The sequence below is a fragment of the Fusarium subglutinans genome, assembly GCF_013396075.1.
Source record: "Fusarium subglutinans strain NRRL 66333 chromosome Unknown NRRL66333_c0000013, whole genome shotgun sequence".
Taxonomy (NCBI): domain Eukaryota; kingdom Fungi; phylum Ascomycota; class Sordariomycetes; order Hypocreales; family Nectriaceae; genus Fusarium; species Fusarium subglutinans.
Window position 1 is genome coordinate 59,749 of NW_023502076.1, and position 16,387 is coordinate 76,135.

The window sequence follows — 16,387 nt, forward strand, 5'->3', positions numbered from 1 at the left end:
TATGTGGCACACCATCTCGACTCGACCACACCCACAACCTCTTTGTCTTGTCGGGCGGGTCAGACCTTGAAGGGCACCGGGAGGCACCCCCTAGGCACCGCGGGAATGACGGCGCTTGCATCGTTTAGCGGCTTTTGAGGGTATGATTTCCCCTGTAACCTTAGAGTCCCGCCGCTGCAGCTGATCCACTCAATCACTGGATTGGACTGGACTCGACTGGACTACTATTGAGGCCAAGGCACGGAATCCATCATAAATTTTTCCCCAGATTGCATTGCATCGCATCGCATCTTCTCACTCAAGCCTGGGCCGGCCTTTCTATCGTCACATGCCCTCATGAGTTCACCCTTTTAATCCTACCTTATCAACCCATTCTTTGGTCTTCTTCTATCTCTACTTAATCTCTGGCCCCCTCTTTCCTCCCGTCATCTCTGTTTCCCTGTCGTTACCCGCGCTGTTGTCTCAGTCCCGTCACTGTTTGCGATCCCTGTCCCTCTCTGTGACGTTGTCAACCTTTGATCCCCTTTAACCACGAAACCAAACTCGCGCCCTCCTTCACCAACATCGTCGCCGCGTTTGCCCTCCCAAATCACAGAAAATCAAACAGTCATGAATGGCGCAACTTCTTCAGCCCGGGCTAAAAGAAAGGCCCCGGGCTCGCCAGACGATGCTCCTCCTTCCAAAAAACCTATCAACGGAAAACATTCCCCAAACGATAACACACCAGACATTGTTGAATTTGACGACCACTCCGACATGACCGACGAACTTCACCCTCACGCTATGTATATTGGAACACCAGGGAGCTTGGGAGAGTGGCAGGATACCATTCAGAAGGTGGTGCGCAACGTTGTCGCCATCAGGTTCTGCCAGACTTGCTCTTTCGATACCGATTCTGCTTTGACCAGTGAAGCTACTGGCTATGTTGTTGACTCCGAGAAAGGGTATGTAATCTCTGTCTATAATGGCTAAGAAGAGGCTCTAATCTGGCCCTGCAGATACATCTTGACCAACCGTCACGTTGTCGGCGCTGGTCCCTTTTGGGGCCACTGTGTCTTCGACAACCATGAGGAAGTCGATTGTTACCCCGTCTACCGCGACCCCGTTCACGATTTTGGTATTCTACGATACGATCCCAAGGCGATCAAGTATATGCACATTGATGGCTTAGAGTTGCGACCCGACCTCGCAAAGGGTAAGGGCCCCAAGAACCCCCCGACTCCGATCACGGCCGAGGACCATGACTAATAAGCACAGTTGGAACCGAGATTCGAGTTGTCGGTAACGACGCTGGCGAAAAGCTTAGTATCCTGTCAGGTATCATTAGTCGCCTGGATCGAAATGCCCCTGAATATGGCGAGGGATACAGCGATTTCAACACGTGCTACTACCAGGCCAACGCCGCTGCTAGTGGAGGAAGTTCTGGCAGTCCTGTTGTGAACAAGGACGGCTGCGCTGTTGCACTGCAAGCTGGCGGTCGTTCTGATGGAGCTTCGACAGATTACTTCCTACCATTAGATCGACCACTCCGTGCTCTGCAATGCATTCAGAAGGGCAAGCCTGTCACACGTGGCGACATTCAGTGCCAGTTTCTTCTCAAGCCTTTTGACGAATGCAGAAGGCTTGGATTGAGCCCTCAATGGGAGGCTGCCATGCGTGAGAAGTTTCCAGAGGAGACCAACATGCTTGTGGCTGAGATTGTCCTCCCCCAGGGCCCTTCAGACAAGAAGATCGAGGAAGGTGACGTTTTGATCAAGGTCAACGGTGAACTTATCACCCAGTTTATTCGATTGGACGACATTTTGGATTCTAGCGTTGGCGAAACCATTAAGCTGCACCTCCAGCGCGGTGGACAGGACGTGGAAGTCGAGATTGAAGTTGGAGATCTTCACAAGATTACCCCTGACCGATTTGTTTCAGTGGCAGGCGCCAGCTTCCACGACTTGTCCTACCAGCAAGCAAGACTCTATGCCGTCGCTGTCAAGGGTGTCTTTGTTTGCGAATCAGCCGGCTCATTCCGATTTGATAACACCGACAATGGTTGGATTGTCCAGAGTATTGACCATAAGAAGGTGCCAGACCTTGACACTTTCATCCAAGTAATGAAGGCAATCCCAGATCGCGCACGAGTTGTCGTCACTTACAAACACCTCCGTGACCTTCACACTCTCAATACTACCGTTGCCTACATTGACCGACACTGGGCGGCCAAGATGAAACTTGCTGTTCGAAACGATGAGTCGGGAGTCTGGGACTTCACTGACCTGGGAGATCCATTGCCTCCTGTTCCACCTACTCGACGATCTGCCTCCTTTATTGAACTGGACCACATGCCACACCAAGGCATTGCCGACCTCATCCGCAGTTTTGTACACATCAACTGCACTATGCCCTTGAAACTCGACGGTTTCCCTAAGAACCGCCGTTGGGGCATGGGTCTCGTGATTGATGCAGACAAGGGTCTCGTTCTGATCTCCAGGGCTATTGTCCCCTATGATCTTTGCGACATCACAGTCACTATTGCTGACTCCATTATCGTCGAAGGCAAGGTTGTCTTCCTGCATCCCCTTCAGAACTACGCCATTATTCAGTACGATCCCTCACTCGTAGATGCACCGGTCATGAGCGCTCGTCTGAGCAATGAGGTTCTCACCCAAGGCGCCAAGACCTATTTCCTCGGCTACAATAGGATTGGGCGCGTTGTTCATGGATCTACAAGTGTCACCGAGATCACTGCGGTGGCCATTCCCGCCAACTCGGGCGCCCCACGCTATCGTGCTGTGAATGTTGATGCCATCACGATTGACAGCAACCTCGGTTCGACATGCAACAGCGGTGTTCTTGTCGCGCCAGACGGTACTGTCCAGGCTCTGTGGCTGTCGTATCTGGGAGAGCGTTCCCATCACACGTCACGCGACGAAGAGTACTACCTCGGTCTCGGCACCAAGACTCTGCTTCCTGTCGTAGAGTCGGTTCAGAAGGGTATCAACCCAAAGCTGCGTGTCTTATCCGTCGAGTTCAGATCAGTCCAGATGGCCCAGGCATCCGTCATGGGCGTCTCCGATGAGTGGATCAAGAAGGTTACCAAGACTAACCGATCTCATCATCAGCTGTTCATGGTCAGCAAGCGAACCTTTGAGCGCGAGAATCACCCTGTATCTTTGCTCGAAGGAGACATCATTCTCACACTGAACGGAAAGATTTGTACTACTATCTCCGACTTTGACTTGATGTACTCACATGAGTTGCTTGACGCAGTTATTGTGCGAGAGTGTGAGGAGATGCATCTGCAACTTCCTACCGTGGCAGCAGACGACATGGAAACAGATCACGCTGTTTCTTTCTGTGGTGCCATTCTTCACAGGCCTCACCAGGCTGTTCGACAACAGATCAGCAAGCTGCATAGTGAGGTTTACGTCTCCAGTAGGATTCGTGGGTCGCCTGCCTATCAGTACGGCGTTGCACCAACCAACTTCATCACTCATGTCAATGGTATTCCTACACCTGATCTCGACTCTTTCATTGCCGCGACCCGAGAAATTCCAGACAATACTTGTAAGTCAGCCACTGTTTCTTGAGAAACTTGCAAAGACGCGAAAGCTAACATATAATAGACTTCCGACTCAAAGCTGTAACCTTTGACTGTGTGCCGTGGGTGATCACAATGAAGAAGAACGATCACTACTTCCCCACGATGGAATGGATCAAGGATGACAAAGAGGCTTGTGGATGGCGAAGAGTCACGTACGAAGGCAGCGACGTGTTTAAGGGAGAGGCAACTGATGGTGTAGTACCAGTTGCGCAGGATGCCGATATGGAGTAGATGCAGCATCTGCTTGTAGAGCTGCAATCCCTGGCAGATAGAGGGAGGGAGTGTACAACCATGACTTCATTTGGGATCACTGGGATTAGGGTACGGCGTTATATGGCGATGAAGGATTCTATTATTTGAGATCATCTGGAGCTATGAGATAGCGTTTTGACTGGGATGGCTATTGATACATACTAGAGACGAGCTGTATACCTAAGTATTTACGGGTGGAAGTATTGGTGTATATTAATTATCACAAGGCCTTGCATTACAGGAAGAGTGCTTCTGCCTATACTTGATAAGTACTGCTTCCATTCACTGACACAAATAATTGCGGTTGCCTGAAGTCTTTGAGCTTCGGCTTGATCCGGATGTGGATGTGGATGAGGTGAAGCTATAGTGGGGCTTTAAGGCTTCAAGCAATGAGCTCATAGCGTCTGGGCGTTCGCAAGGCGGGACGGGCTACACTACAGCGCACCTCAGTTAGCACCTCAACTGAATATGCCCAACTTGAACCCCTCAGCATTCTTTGTATTTCAATCTCACCTTTATACCGCCGCCCGCTCTCTCTTCAGGCTTCTTGCTCACTCGTCCTCTATATACTGGCCTTTGCTATATCACTCCTCGTGAGCTCATCATGGCGCCAGGTGCTAGTCTTATAGTCCGTTGCCCCCCGCTTCCCCGCTATCGCATCCAATGCCATGATGCGCCAGTCGAAGTATCAACTAACATTTTGCTCCCAATCCATAGACAAAGCTCAAGGTTCAGCTGAAGCTCACCATCGCGCGGTTGCGCATGGTTCAGCAGCGCGATGAACAGCTTGGAAAGACCGCGCGACGAGCCATGGCTCAGCTCCTCGAGGCCGGAAAGGAAGACTCAGCCCGCATTCGCGTCGAGAACATCATTCGATCCGACATCACCTCCGAGCTTCACGAGATGCTTGAACTTTACTGCGAATTGCTACTTGCCCGCGCTGGACTGATGGAGGGGCATACTGTTGACCCTGGTTTGGAGGAGGCCATTCAGAGTCTGATATATGCGGCGCCCAAGACGGAGATCAAAGAGTTGGCTACGGTGAGGACGCTATTCGCGGAGAAGTATGGAAAGGACTATGTCCTTGCGGCGACGGAGAATACAGATGGAAAGGTCAACGAGAAGGTCGTCAAGAAACTCAGCGTCACGCCCCCGCGCGAAGAGCTTGTGGTGGGATACCTGGAAGAAATCGCCAGAGCATACGGAGTAGACTGGCCCAAGCGGGAAGCAGTCTCACCACCCCCCGAACTCCTAGACGACGACGACGACGATGATGATGACGACCAAGGCGGTCAGAAGCAAAAGGTTCTCGAAACACCTCTCGCAGCATATTCCAAAGATCCCGTGTTAAACACGCCAGTTAAGAAACTAGCTGGTGGCGGTCCCACAAGTCCTTTGACAGTGACACCGCCGCGGATGACGACTGACAACATACATCCCAAGGTGACGCTTGGTTCGGTAGAGTTGAAGCCTAGTAAGAAGGCGGAACCAGCGTCGAGGAAGGGTGAGCCTGATGGATCTATTCCGGATCTTGGGGACTTGGAGAGAAGGTTTGCGGCGCTGAAGAAGCGATAAGGTGCTTTGGATGGAGTGTAAATATTGCGCAATGTGGAGTTTTTAGGGTTTATCTTTTTGATGAACAAGTTTTGTGAGCCTGTGAATTGTGTTTGAGAATATGATAGTGGGTAGATGAAAGGTCTATTCAGTGAGGGGCGCGCTTCAACTTGGTCAGAGTGAATCATGTCGCTGTGTGTGTTTTATGATCAAGGCATTGATTGATACTACCTAGTTGGCTGCAGCTCAGCCATAGAACAAGAGCGTGCTGTTACATACAAAGAGCTTACTGGCTCGGTACCTTGCACGGATGCAAGATATATGTGTATGGTTGTCAGTGATAACCAGTCAGGATCGCTTGCTCCGACTGCGAGCTAGAGTATTCAAGTATGGAACAGTGAATGAGGCCGTAAAAGAATAGTTTGTTTTATGGCCAGGTCTGACAAAGGTTTATCGGGCTTGATACAGATGATGGTTACCTTAGGTATGCATCGGTAGACTTTGAAGATGCCCCAATCACTCACCAGCCGCGACTCCCTTATGCTTTTCGGGCTTGTCTGGAGTATTTACTTTCAGGATCCCCACGTTTCTTCTGCTTCAACTTTCTTCCTTTCCATCACGTTCTGAAAAGTGCTTATTTGTTCGGCTTTCTATCGATCCATACAAAGTATAGGAATACCTGCATTCACCAATCAATCACTCACTAAGTCTGTTCAAGTACAGCCTTCTCTCCGGTAACCTTCGCGGTATATGAACATAATGGAAGCAGATAAAAGTCTCCTTAACACTCTCCGCAATACCCTCGGTCTGAGCAACCTGCAAGATGTATCACAACTGGCTCAAGTCTCCCAGGATCTGCTCGAACAAAAGTTTGCTGCCACGCCTGAAGGCTTCCCACCTAAGAGAATGGCGCGAATCTACATGAGATGGCTTATTCACCAAGACTTTACGATAGAAGAGCGTCCCCAAAGCCAAGTCGTCGAGCAATGGGTATCCTTTATGGTCTGTTGGGGGTTGAACGTTGAAGATGCGATCGCCATATGGGCTAAAGACAATGACGAGCGTACGGAAACAAGACAGTGGAGGGAGAAGAGAAATTCTTTACGTCATGAAATAGAGCATCAGTTCCTTATACTTGAGTATGGTGCTCAGCTAGCAGGGGTATGGATATCGTGCTAACAGGTATAGGAACACAGAGCCTATACGACCCCCTAGCTTGGTTGAAGAAATGCCTCCTCCACTGCGCAATCACAATGTAAGGCGAACAACATGTTCAGAAGTTCCTCTGCTGAAAATTGAAGTTCAAGACCCGCGGTCAAATTAGAAAGTTTGACGAGCATGCGAATGATGCAAAAATCAAATCTGCCCTGGAGAACTGGCCGACGAAGGATATTCCGTTCTCGAGCATAGAGACTGTTGTAGATACAGATGCAGAGTCCGAAGAAGCCGAAGAGACTACGTCGCTGGACATAAAAGGAGAAGATGGGGAAGCACCAGCGGAGAAGAAAGCAAGGCTCGACACTGGTGGTGGTAATAGCCCCAGGTTGGTTTTGAAAGGATCCGGCACGACCTCGTCTCCCATTGATCTGACGGAATGAGTCGAACAGGTGTCGTTTGTATATCCAATTCAATGCTCTTTCTAGCGGGATATTGGGATAAAAGGGACAAAGCAGCGATAATGGTATATATTTTCGATACTGTGGATGCCTCCACGAAACGCCTCAACTCCTGCCTGCCCTTATGATATGCAAATGACGATTTCGGCCAGGTGAAGCAGTATTTCAAAACATTCCGCCTGTTCCCACAGCCTTCCAGACCTCAACCAAGCGCAGGCCTTATTCTAACTTGTCGAGATGCTCCAACCGTGTAAGCACAACCTGTTTACTCGTCTCCTCAATCTCGCCCGCCAGAAAGACCTCGTCGAGAATCGCATAGACCTTGTAGAAGTTGAAAACAAGATCAAGCTCGCAAACGTTTCCGAAAAAGGCATCGAGAACCTCGACGAAGAAGTGAATAGCCTCGAGGTAGGCAAGCTCGTTATCGTTTGTGTCGACGCAGGCGCAGAAGAAAAGACCGGCGTAGCGGCGGTAGACGATCTTGTTGTTGCGAAACTCGACAAAGTTGGACTGGTATTTCTGATCGCGGGGTGCGACGAGGCGATGGACTTCGCCCTTGAGCTTGATCTTTTGCTCGTCGCTAAAAGGGGCGTACCATTTCGCGAGACGAGTCTTGCCCCTGAAAAGCAAAGCAGTCAGTACCTTTGGAATCGGAGAGAGTGCGCGAGTTTGGGAGAACGTACTGTCGGTTCTGAATTAGGATAAAGGAAAGCATCTTGGCTTTGGGCAAGGCTGAAGCTCACGACGAGAGAGAGACGTTTGTGAAAGGAGAGCTGGGGTAGATGGTGGCATGGATAAGCCGACGTTGTTAGGAGGCTGTCGCGGAACACAAGGGTTGACACTGATTGGTCGAGTGTGGTAGGGATGAAGCCACTGAAGAGCTGCAAGGCTGCCGGCCACTAAGAGACCCTGGGGATGCCCCGGTTTCTAGTTAGTACCCGACACGTTTACCCCCTGTTTGTGTTGTGCAACCAGGCTTAGCTGCAGGGTGTAAGAAGACTTCTGACGTTAGATTGACGTGCAAAAAATATCTAGCCGAAGATGCTCTGAATCTTTACTAAGTTATGCCAAGTTTGCCTAAGTTTACCCAAGGCTTTTTGTCACCAAGGATAGATAGAGGCCCCTTGCTTGGCTTGGCTGAGGTGCAGATGGGCCGTTTACTCCCCCGCAAAAACGTTGATATGACTTGAAATTAGTCGTTTTCTCTTTTTTTTCTCTTTTACAGAAACGATCTTATAGGCTGGCTCTGAATTACAACAGAATACTTCTTGTATAAGCCAATTGTACTGAGTATAATGCCATTGACTGCCCTGGAAGATGAGAGTCGTGGTCTCGGCACGTCGCGTGGGCAATGGAACCTGCCTTAGCGTCTTGTGCCGATGTTCCATCTCCGGCACTTTCCAAGTTTTGGTCAATCATCGTTTTGTTTCACTGTGTTTCCATGACTTCCATTTGCATCAATCAATTGCTTATTCCCACGATTCATGATTATACGACAACTCTCCCTCTCTCATCTTGGAAAACTCTTATCATCTTAATATAATACTCTTATAAAAGCAATGACATAGTCCCCCCCTGCAGACACGAATCATTCATGACCCACGAGTAGCCAAGCCTTGGAGCCCAAGACGCGATACGATATTAAGGAATCCGAACCCCTACTGCTGGGCATGAATTGCATGATTAGACATCATCGACCATTGACGATTTGGACTTCTTTATCATCTTCACCTTCTGCATGCATGGCTGGCCGTGCTCGACTGTTTCTTCTCTTATCTGGCGCTCACGCGAATCTCGAAGCGTCCATCCGCAAGACGAGAGGATGACTGACGATTCTCATCAAGCTCCAACGGATTCACTCAAGTATCAGCTTATATCTTTACCTTTACCGCAGTCATGGCTAAATCACCCGTCATGAAAACTATAACGAAACGCCTTCGAGAACTGGCCATAGTCCTCTGGGTTGACACCGAGACCAACGATCTATGGAAACAGATCATCAAGTGCTCCATCGCTAGTATCGGCTCGGTCGTCGCCGTTATGAGTCCTCAAGCCAGGGCGGTCCTAGGCCCTTCGACCTTTCTTGCACCAATGGCTACTGTCTTTGCTCATCCAGGTCAAAGGTTGGGCCCCATGATCGAGACCCTTCTCATGATGCTGCTGGGCACCTTATTCGGGCTTGCGTGGTCCATAGTTGCACTCAGGCTGGCTACGGTGGCTTCTCTTCGAGCAAGAAACGAAACAGCCCATAATGCTATCTGCGCAGTATTCTTCACTATAGCGGCTTTCTTTCATGGCTACGTAAGATCGGCTAGTCCCCGCATGTTCTTATTTGTCACCTTTTTTCTTATTGCCAATATCATTACTCTGCTCGGGGGTTACACCTCGGTCTCTTCAGAGGTTATTACACACACCTTCTACCCTATGATGGTCGGCGGTGGTATCTCAATTGTGGTCAACCTATCAATCTTTCCCGAGCTATCGAGCAGTTACCTGGGTGTATCTGCCATTGACGCTCTTATCGAAACGATGGATACTGTGACACGGGCTACCCATTGGTTCATCACACCCGGTGCTGATTCCGAACAAGATTCCACTATAACTGCTCTTACAATGACAAACACCGTAAAGAGTGTCCCCGAGAAACCAAAGCGCAAGAAGGGTCGTTTCCGCAAGTGGTTGAGTCAGTTTCCTAATCCTTTTAAACAATCTCAGCATCGATATCATATGTCCACCACTCCAGTTGGCCTTACGACAATCACCAGTCTGATAGGCAACAAGGGGAGTCTTCGCGCACGTCACACTCATTGCCGAGCTGCCCAGAAGGAAGTCAACTACGAGATCTCTGTATCTGTCCTTCCTCTAAGCAGCATGAAGCCCCTGACTACCTCCCTTATGAGCAACCTCGTCCAAAACACTGTCAACATCATCGCTGCATGTGAGAACAAATTCATAGTATTGCAGAATAATGACAGCACCGATGACGAAAGCGACAGCGATATGTCCGGGCCCAGTGGAATCAAACGCATGAGCACCTTTGATGACTACCTTCAAAGGGTTGAAGAAAGCAAACCTCTGAGAGAGATCGAAGCTAGTAGCGCAAGTCTTCTTGAGTCCATCATTGAGCGTATCCGAGAGCCTGTTCAGGTGTTTGAGGGTTCGCTGAAGGAGGCTGTACGCCTGGTCATCATATGTGTCGCTTATTGCAATGATGTACGAAGACTGCCTTCAGGGGCACCAACCCCAAGAGGAATCCATCTCCAAGAATTGGACCTTAGAATCGACCTTTTCGCGGAAGCGATCGCTAATTTCGATGCCAGCTGCTCCATGGAGCTTCGTCGTTCAGGTATGGATAAGAGTGGCTATAGCACGGACTTTATGCCCCGAATGGAAACGTTCTTGATCTCTTCATTCGTACTTAGTTTGCGCCAGGCAGCTAAGTATGTTTTGGAGATGCTTCGCCATGTTCGAGAGACTGTCGAACAGAGGCAAGCTCGAAACGACAAGGCCACAGTCTGGTTTCCCAAACATGTTGAGATCAGGCAGTGGTTGATTTCTGGTGGTGAGAGTGACGGTTTTGTTCTGCCCGAAGCTGCTCGCAAAGAAGCTCGTCGAGGAAAGAGTACAACAGGACACAAGTCAAAAAATAAAACACAGCAAAGCACCAAAGATACGAAAACAAAGCCCCCAAAGGGAAAGGATGAACAAAAAGGCATTCGATTTGCAGAGCCAGTTCTTCAGACGAGAGAGGACCGCAACGCTGAACAACCACAAGAGAAAGAGCAAACTCAGCCTCAGAAACGCAGTAAGATGCTCAAGATGAGAGGGATGGCAGCCGATGCCTTGGAATGGACCCAGGACTCGGACCACGTCAAATATGCGTTCAAGCTCACAATCGCCATCCTCTTACTCAGCTGGCCAGCTTTTGTGGAGTCTCAGTCTGGATGGTACGGCTCCTATCGTGGCATATGGGCACCGATGCAGCTGTTTCTCGTCTTTGAAGTGGCCATAGGAACGTCCTTCCACGTCTTTTTCATTCGTCTTTGCGGTGTCGTAGCAGGTAGTGCCTTTGGCTTTGCATGTGCCATAGTGGGAAACAGAAGTCTGATTGCCATGGGTTTCTTTCTCATCATTGGTATCGTGCCGTCGTTCTATGTCCAGCTTGGCACTAGATATGTCAAGGCTGGCATGATCTCCACAGTTACAATGGTCGTGGTCGCGCTCTGTAAGTTGCTATCGTTTCGGGTATCCTTAGTATACTAACAGTACTACTAGCTGCTGTTAACGGCGCCGAGCCCGCTTATCACTATTTCTATAAGCGCTTGTGTGCCTTTCTCATCGGGGGGACCACTGCGCTGGTGATTGAACTTGTTTTATACCCTGTCCGGGCCAGGGATCGACTAGTTGAGTCGGTCGCAGCATCGGTCAAACAGGTTCAGAATATGCAAGCCGCAATGGCTATTGGCCTGGACGAGCCCATCAAGCCGAATTTCCGGAATGCCGACCTCAACAAGCGCTTTCGTCGTGCCACAAACAAAGCACGAGGAGCTCTGGCTGCGGCCGAGACGTTTCTCCCATTCTCCGTTACTGAGCCGCGACTAAAGGGTGATTTTAAACCGCTCGTGCCTGTCTACAGAGAGATCTTCTATGTGTTGCATCAAATTATCGATAGGATGGAAAACGTTGTGATGCTGCGGAGAGAGTATGGGTCGTCTATTTTGGAAGACTTGAATCCTCAAGTCCACGCCTATCGACGGAATGTGGCTGCCAGTATCATGCTGACACTTTTCACGGTTTACGAGGCGTTCATTACCTGGACGCCTTTGCCACAGTTTATCCCGTCAAGTTGTCTGGCACAACTGCGCCTAGTCAACCATGTGCGCGAGATTCTTGCGTCCAGGAGTGGCACGCAAACACCGGCTGGGGAGCCACCCAGTGTCTTTGACGAGAATGGGGAGCTAGCTGCGCAGGTCGCATACCTCATAACCCAAAAACGATTTCTTTCTTGGAACGCGAGCACTTCTGGACAGATGGAGATCATCGAATATCTCGAAGAGCTTGTACAGCTTGTTAAAATTCTGGTTGGAGTTAATGATTTCCGCAGCGGTCTACTCAAGACTCCTACTCTTAGCAACTATCGGGAGCGTAAGCACTTGACGCGGATGCCTCTGTCTCGCGTGCCGACTGCTGATAGCCGCACGACCGGTGTTCCAGCAGAGGAGGTTCCAACGGTCGAAAGTAGAGCGAGTGGACTGCAGCGAACGCAAACAATCCGTGCAGGCCATTCGAGAAGGCGGAATCATAAAAAAGAGGATAATGAGAAGGAGGCCGATAGTGACGGTGAGGAGGAAGTACCCGTGAGTTTACAAAGAGTCGGCACGCGACTCTGTGAGGATGCTGCAGCTGCTCGACGACGCAAAATGTCTGTGTCTCGAGCATAGGTTTGGGAGATACAGCATGGAAGTCGCGAAAGACAAGTAGAAATAGCCGACGAGTGGTTGGCACCAATCTATCAAGTAATACCTTATTAATCAACATACAAATACCCTTTCCATGCGCCTTTCCCACTAAGCAGACCTAACGTTGGTGGTGTTCCTAAACCAACGCCTTGCCGCACAATAAACTCGTGAGTGTTGCACATGTAGACCACCAAGTTAGAAGATGTTGAGTGGCGTGTGTTGTGAAATTCTGGTGCCGTTGAGCATGGCCCTCGACTTCTTTGGCCTCTGCTGCAATCGTCGAGACCCTTCTTGAACATGGCGAGGCTCGATTGGCGTCTTTCCCTCACTGGGAAAATCGAAGAGCGCACCCTCGTGCTTCCGCTTCTTTGCATTTCCAACATTGTCTCCTCCATTCTGAGCGCGCACTAGATCTTCCTGCTCCTTGACCTTGAGGGCCATCTCGGTGAGGGTCTGGACCATTTCAAAGGTGAGAAAGCCGAGGATATCAACAATATCGTCGGAGGGTTTGCTGTCTGTCACGATGCCAAAGCCTGCCCACTCGCGGAATCGCTTGCCTTTGCGGTAGGTGAAGGATGCTTGACGGTATTCGGACCATGTAACGTACTCCTCCTTGGTCATGGCCTTGGTGCGCTCATCTGCTTTGCGCAGACGTTGCAGCGTGATGTAGTTCATCTCCTCCTCCTCTTCATCCTCTTCATCCTCGCGCTCAGGCACCTCGACGTTGTAGTAAGACGAAGGCTCCCAGGGCAAACCGACCTTTGCCTTTTTGTTCTTCTTGGCTGCTTCATCCGTTGTGTTATCACCGGCAGCGACGGGATCATCACCAGCAGCGATATCGGCATCAGCGCCCTTGTCATCAGAGTCCTTGACGTTCTTTCGCACATCTTTCCACGAGAGGAACGTGCGCAGGCGAGAGACTTTTGCTTGGTCATGGCGGATTTGGAAGATGAGATCGTTGATGCTGATGGATTTTGAGCCGCGACGCGAAGCGAGTTCGGTGCAGTTTCGGAGCTGAGAGGGGTTGTTTAGTATGAGATGAGATGAGATGAGATGAGATGAGAGTGGAAGAGAGACTAGACGTACGAGTTCGATGACTTGTTGGCGGACAATGTCTTCGATGATACTTGTTGTTTCGACGGGTGGTTCTGCGGTTTCGCCTGAGACGTACATCATTTGACTGATTTCCTGGCGATATTTGTACGACTTGCTATCTCTTGAATCCGCCATCTTGTCGCGTTGTGAGATGAGCACGTCAAGGAGTTGTTGTTGTTGTTATGCGCCTGAGAGGACTTGATAGGTTTGATCATCCAAGACTAGTTGTTATTATCTGCATATTTGAGTTAGTTCTGTCAAGTAATGAAGGCCTAGAGTGTACGGAATAGTAGTGAGAGGGTGAGGCGCATCGCATTACCTTGATGCTCTGTCTGAGAGCAACGGTCAATTGTCTGTGAAGCTGGTCCTGCTTGTAGCGATATCGTATTCGAGTTGGATAGTACTTTGAGGAATAAGTTCTAAATGATTGAATAAGTTGTATATAAATGTGTATGTAATTTTCAAATGGCGGGTTTAGAGGTCAATCAATGTTGGCTCGCCTGCCCTGAAGATGGAAAGTGACTTGTCGGGACGAAGGCCCGTGAGTGAGGATGGGGGCTAAACTCAAATAGGAAATATGTTGTTCCTGCGCCCAAGACAAGTCATGATAGTCAGTTAGACAAGACACGATATATGTGAATTCATCAAGACTTGAGTCGCTTCAACTCCTACTTGAGTGATCCTTCAAACGTGTTCGACAATTATATCGCCTGTGCTTGTGCAATATTTGATATGAATTGCACACAATCGTGAGTCAACTAACTTGCAAGTATTTGTTCACTGATATCGTCCGTCTACACTGCCCCAACTTTCAAACCCCTTCCCTTTCGAAGCCCAAACAACGATATAATGCGCCGCCAACAACTTCCACTCCTCAACCTCATCCAACCCCTCCAGCGAATCCACACGCCGCTTCTCATCCGTCGACACCCAATTCTGCCATATATCCTCAATTGTCATATGGTACACCCTTTCAAACCCAGCTTTGCTCATTCTCACCCGCTGGTCTTCCGGTGTCTGGTACATCTGAAGAGTGGGCATTTGGATGCGACGCGCTGCTAGGTTCGACACCATCATCTTGCCAAAGGCGTCGTCTGGACGGATTGGTTCGTAGATAATTGTGCCGAGGTTGGGTATCCGTGAGCTGAAGAAGTCGATTACGTCTGAGGCTTCGCTGGAGGTGAGGTAGCAGAGACAACACTCTGAGAGAAGTAGAGTAGGGATATCGGTCCGTAGACCAGGGAGAGAGATCTCCTTCGTCGTTGTTTCTGTCCCATCTTCCTCTTTTGGTGTTTTTGACTGAGAGAAACCTCTCAGGTCTTGACCATGGCAGTAGTATTCGCATCCAGTGGGTTTGGCTGACCACGAGTGTTGAGCCAACTGAGTAGCATCTTTCAAGATATTTCTCAGCTTGGGCGTGGCTTGTACAGTCCGCAATTTCTTTGAGGTGACAACTTCGAAATCAAGCTCATGATAGACCAATCCAGGACGCGACTCTGAAGCGAATAATCGAAAAGGGCGTGTATCAGTACCAGCCCCCAAAGACACCACCTGTTTCGGTCCTGCGCCTTGTTTACTGTCTTGATCGCCGTCCAGAAACGACTCGATGAGAGTGTCCAGAGACATGGTGCGAGTATATGTTCCTATAAAAGGTATGAATGAGTACCTATACATTGGGGGCCATGACGATCGATGTTTTATAGCACACCTCGATTGATTATAGGAAGTCGTCTTGCCACGGGTCCATCGCTACTCTGCACAAAGTACTGAGCATACGGATCATCGAGATACCCCAAATCAACAGCGCTCAGCCTCGACACTGAAGCATCAGTATCTGTGCCTTGGATGGTAGCATCGTGAGTAACAGCTGATGAGGCGTGACCCCCTCGTCCTCTACCGCGGCCTCTCCCTCCTCGTGCGCTGCGGAGAGAATTTAGAAGGTTTGGGATCTCGGGGGCGGGCATTCTCTAGTCTGAGTTGAGGGTATTCAGAGCGAGGTTGTGGCGGCTTTAGTTGTTCCGGCTGATGGAGCTTGAGCTTGAGCTAGCTAGAGCTTGTTGGTGAGGTTGAATAGAATAGAGGGGCTTTCAGTGAATGGGGCCAGTGACGTCGAACGGCCCCTGCAAGCAATGGGAGAGTCATGATTGCGGGGCATGCACCTCATTTAAACTCACATGTTGACAATGGAACTTAGTAGTAGACAGTAACAAACAGAGTCTTGAGAGTCGATAAATGCGGCATAATGAGTAAATATATCGAGCCGACATAACCGAGTCAATACATTAGTAGGTAGCATAGCATGTGCCAACAACAGTTTCAGGTAAACTCAACCGTTAACTTGGCCCACAGTCGTCTCTCACTCATCACAGCGCCAAGTATCAAAAGCCAAATATGCCTTGTAAGCGCCATTGTTTATAAACATCGGAACTTTCGGGTGTGAATAGAAATGTAAATTCACAAAATAACATTTAGTAAAACTGCAATTTGTGAAGAGTGAAAAGGCAAGGAAGCGCCAATCAAAAGCTTACGTTTGGCATGAGTTTGAGGCTGATTACGTGTATATACGAAGGGTATGTATGTATCAAAGTCCTAGACTACGCACCTCAGTTTGATCCTTCAATCCGAATACGGTAATCACCGACTTGACGGTGAGAACATGGACCAAATCGTACTAAATAAATCATTTAATTGTAGCTATGAATATTTCATAGACCAAGAGATTTAGTTCTCAAAATATCTAAATATCTTTCTTTCGTCAGTTGTTTGCACAGAGTATACGTAGATCAATCAAATTCGCCTTGAGGCTGTGCATTTCGCCC

At 49.3% G+C, this 16,387-nt stretch overlaps 7 protein-coding genes across 7 annotated transcripts; 4 read left to right on the plus strand and 3 right to left on the minus strand.

Moving 5' to 3' along the window:
• Positions 1–609: 609 nt before the first annotated feature.
• On the plus strand, positions 610–3,823 carry FSUBG_1721 (pro-apoptotic serine protease; the record flags this gene model as incomplete). Its single annotated transcript, XM_036679419.1, has 4 exons — positions 610–944; positions 999–1,195; positions 1,258–3,555; positions 3,615–3,823. The coding sequence occupies 4 exons, from the start codon at positions 610–612 to the stop codon at positions 3,821–3,823; spliced, it is 3,039 nt and encodes a 1,012-aa protein (XP_036542758.1).
• A 625-nt stretch (positions 3,824–4,448) lies between these two features.
• Positions 4,449–5,419, plus strand: FSUBG_1722 (IST1; the record flags this gene model as incomplete). Its single annotated transcript, XM_036679420.1, has 2 exons — positions 4,449–4,472; positions 4,562–5,419. 2 exons carry the CDS (start codon positions 4,449–4,451, stop codon positions 5,417–5,419), a joined length of 882 nt encoding a protein of 293 aa, XP_036542759.1.
• A 738-nt stretch (positions 5,420–6,157) lies between these two features.
• FSUBG_1723 (uncharacterized protein) lies at positions 6,158–6,996 on the plus strand (the record flags this gene model as incomplete). The annotated part of the gene is made up of 4 exons (XM_036679421.1): positions 6,158–6,461; positions 6,516–6,537; positions 6,587–6,653; positions 6,700–6,996. 4 exons carry the CDS (start codon positions 6,158–6,160, stop codon positions 6,994–6,996), a joined length of 690 nt encoding a protein of 229 aa, XP_036542760.1.
• A 237-nt stretch (positions 6,997–7,233) lies between these two features.
• Positions 7,234–7,729, minus strand: FSUBG_1724 (AP-2 complex subunit sigma; the record flags this gene model as incomplete). The annotated part of the gene is made up of 2 exons (XM_036679422.1): positions 7,234–7,633; positions 7,698–7,729. The coding sequence occupies 2 exons, from the start codon at positions 7,727–7,729 to the stop codon at positions 7,234–7,236; spliced, it is 432 nt and encodes a 143-aa protein (XP_036542761.1).
• A 1,181-nt stretch (positions 7,730–8,910) lies between these two features.
• On the plus strand, positions 8,911–12,455 carry FSUBG_1725 (Lactobacillus histidine kinase; the record flags this gene model as incomplete). Its single annotated transcript, XM_036679423.1, has 2 exons — positions 8,911–11,239; positions 11,290–12,455. The coding sequence occupies 2 exons, from the start codon at positions 8,911–8,913 to the stop codon at positions 12,453–12,455; spliced, it is 3,495 nt and encodes a 1,164-aa protein (XP_036542762.1).
• A 213-nt stretch (positions 12,456–12,668) lies between these two features.
• Positions 12,669–13,703, minus strand: FSUBG_1726 (transcription initiation SPT3; the record flags this gene model as incomplete). Its single annotated transcript, XM_036679424.1, has 2 exons — positions 12,669–13,487; positions 13,560–13,703. The coding sequence occupies 2 exons, from the start codon at positions 13,701–13,703 to the stop codon at positions 12,669–12,671; spliced, it is 963 nt and encodes a 320-aa protein (XP_036542763.1).
• Positions 13,704–14,345: 642 nt separating this feature from the next.
• On the minus strand, positions 14,346–15,532 carry FSUBG_1727 (leucine carboxyl methyltransferase 1; the record flags this gene model as incomplete). The annotated part of the gene is made up of 2 exons (XM_036679425.1): positions 14,346–15,211; positions 15,277–15,532. 2 exons carry the CDS (start codon positions 15,530–15,532, stop codon positions 14,346–14,348), a joined length of 1,122 nt encoding a protein of 373 aa, XP_036542764.1.
• Between the last annotated feature and the right edge of the window lie 855 nt (positions 15,533–16,387).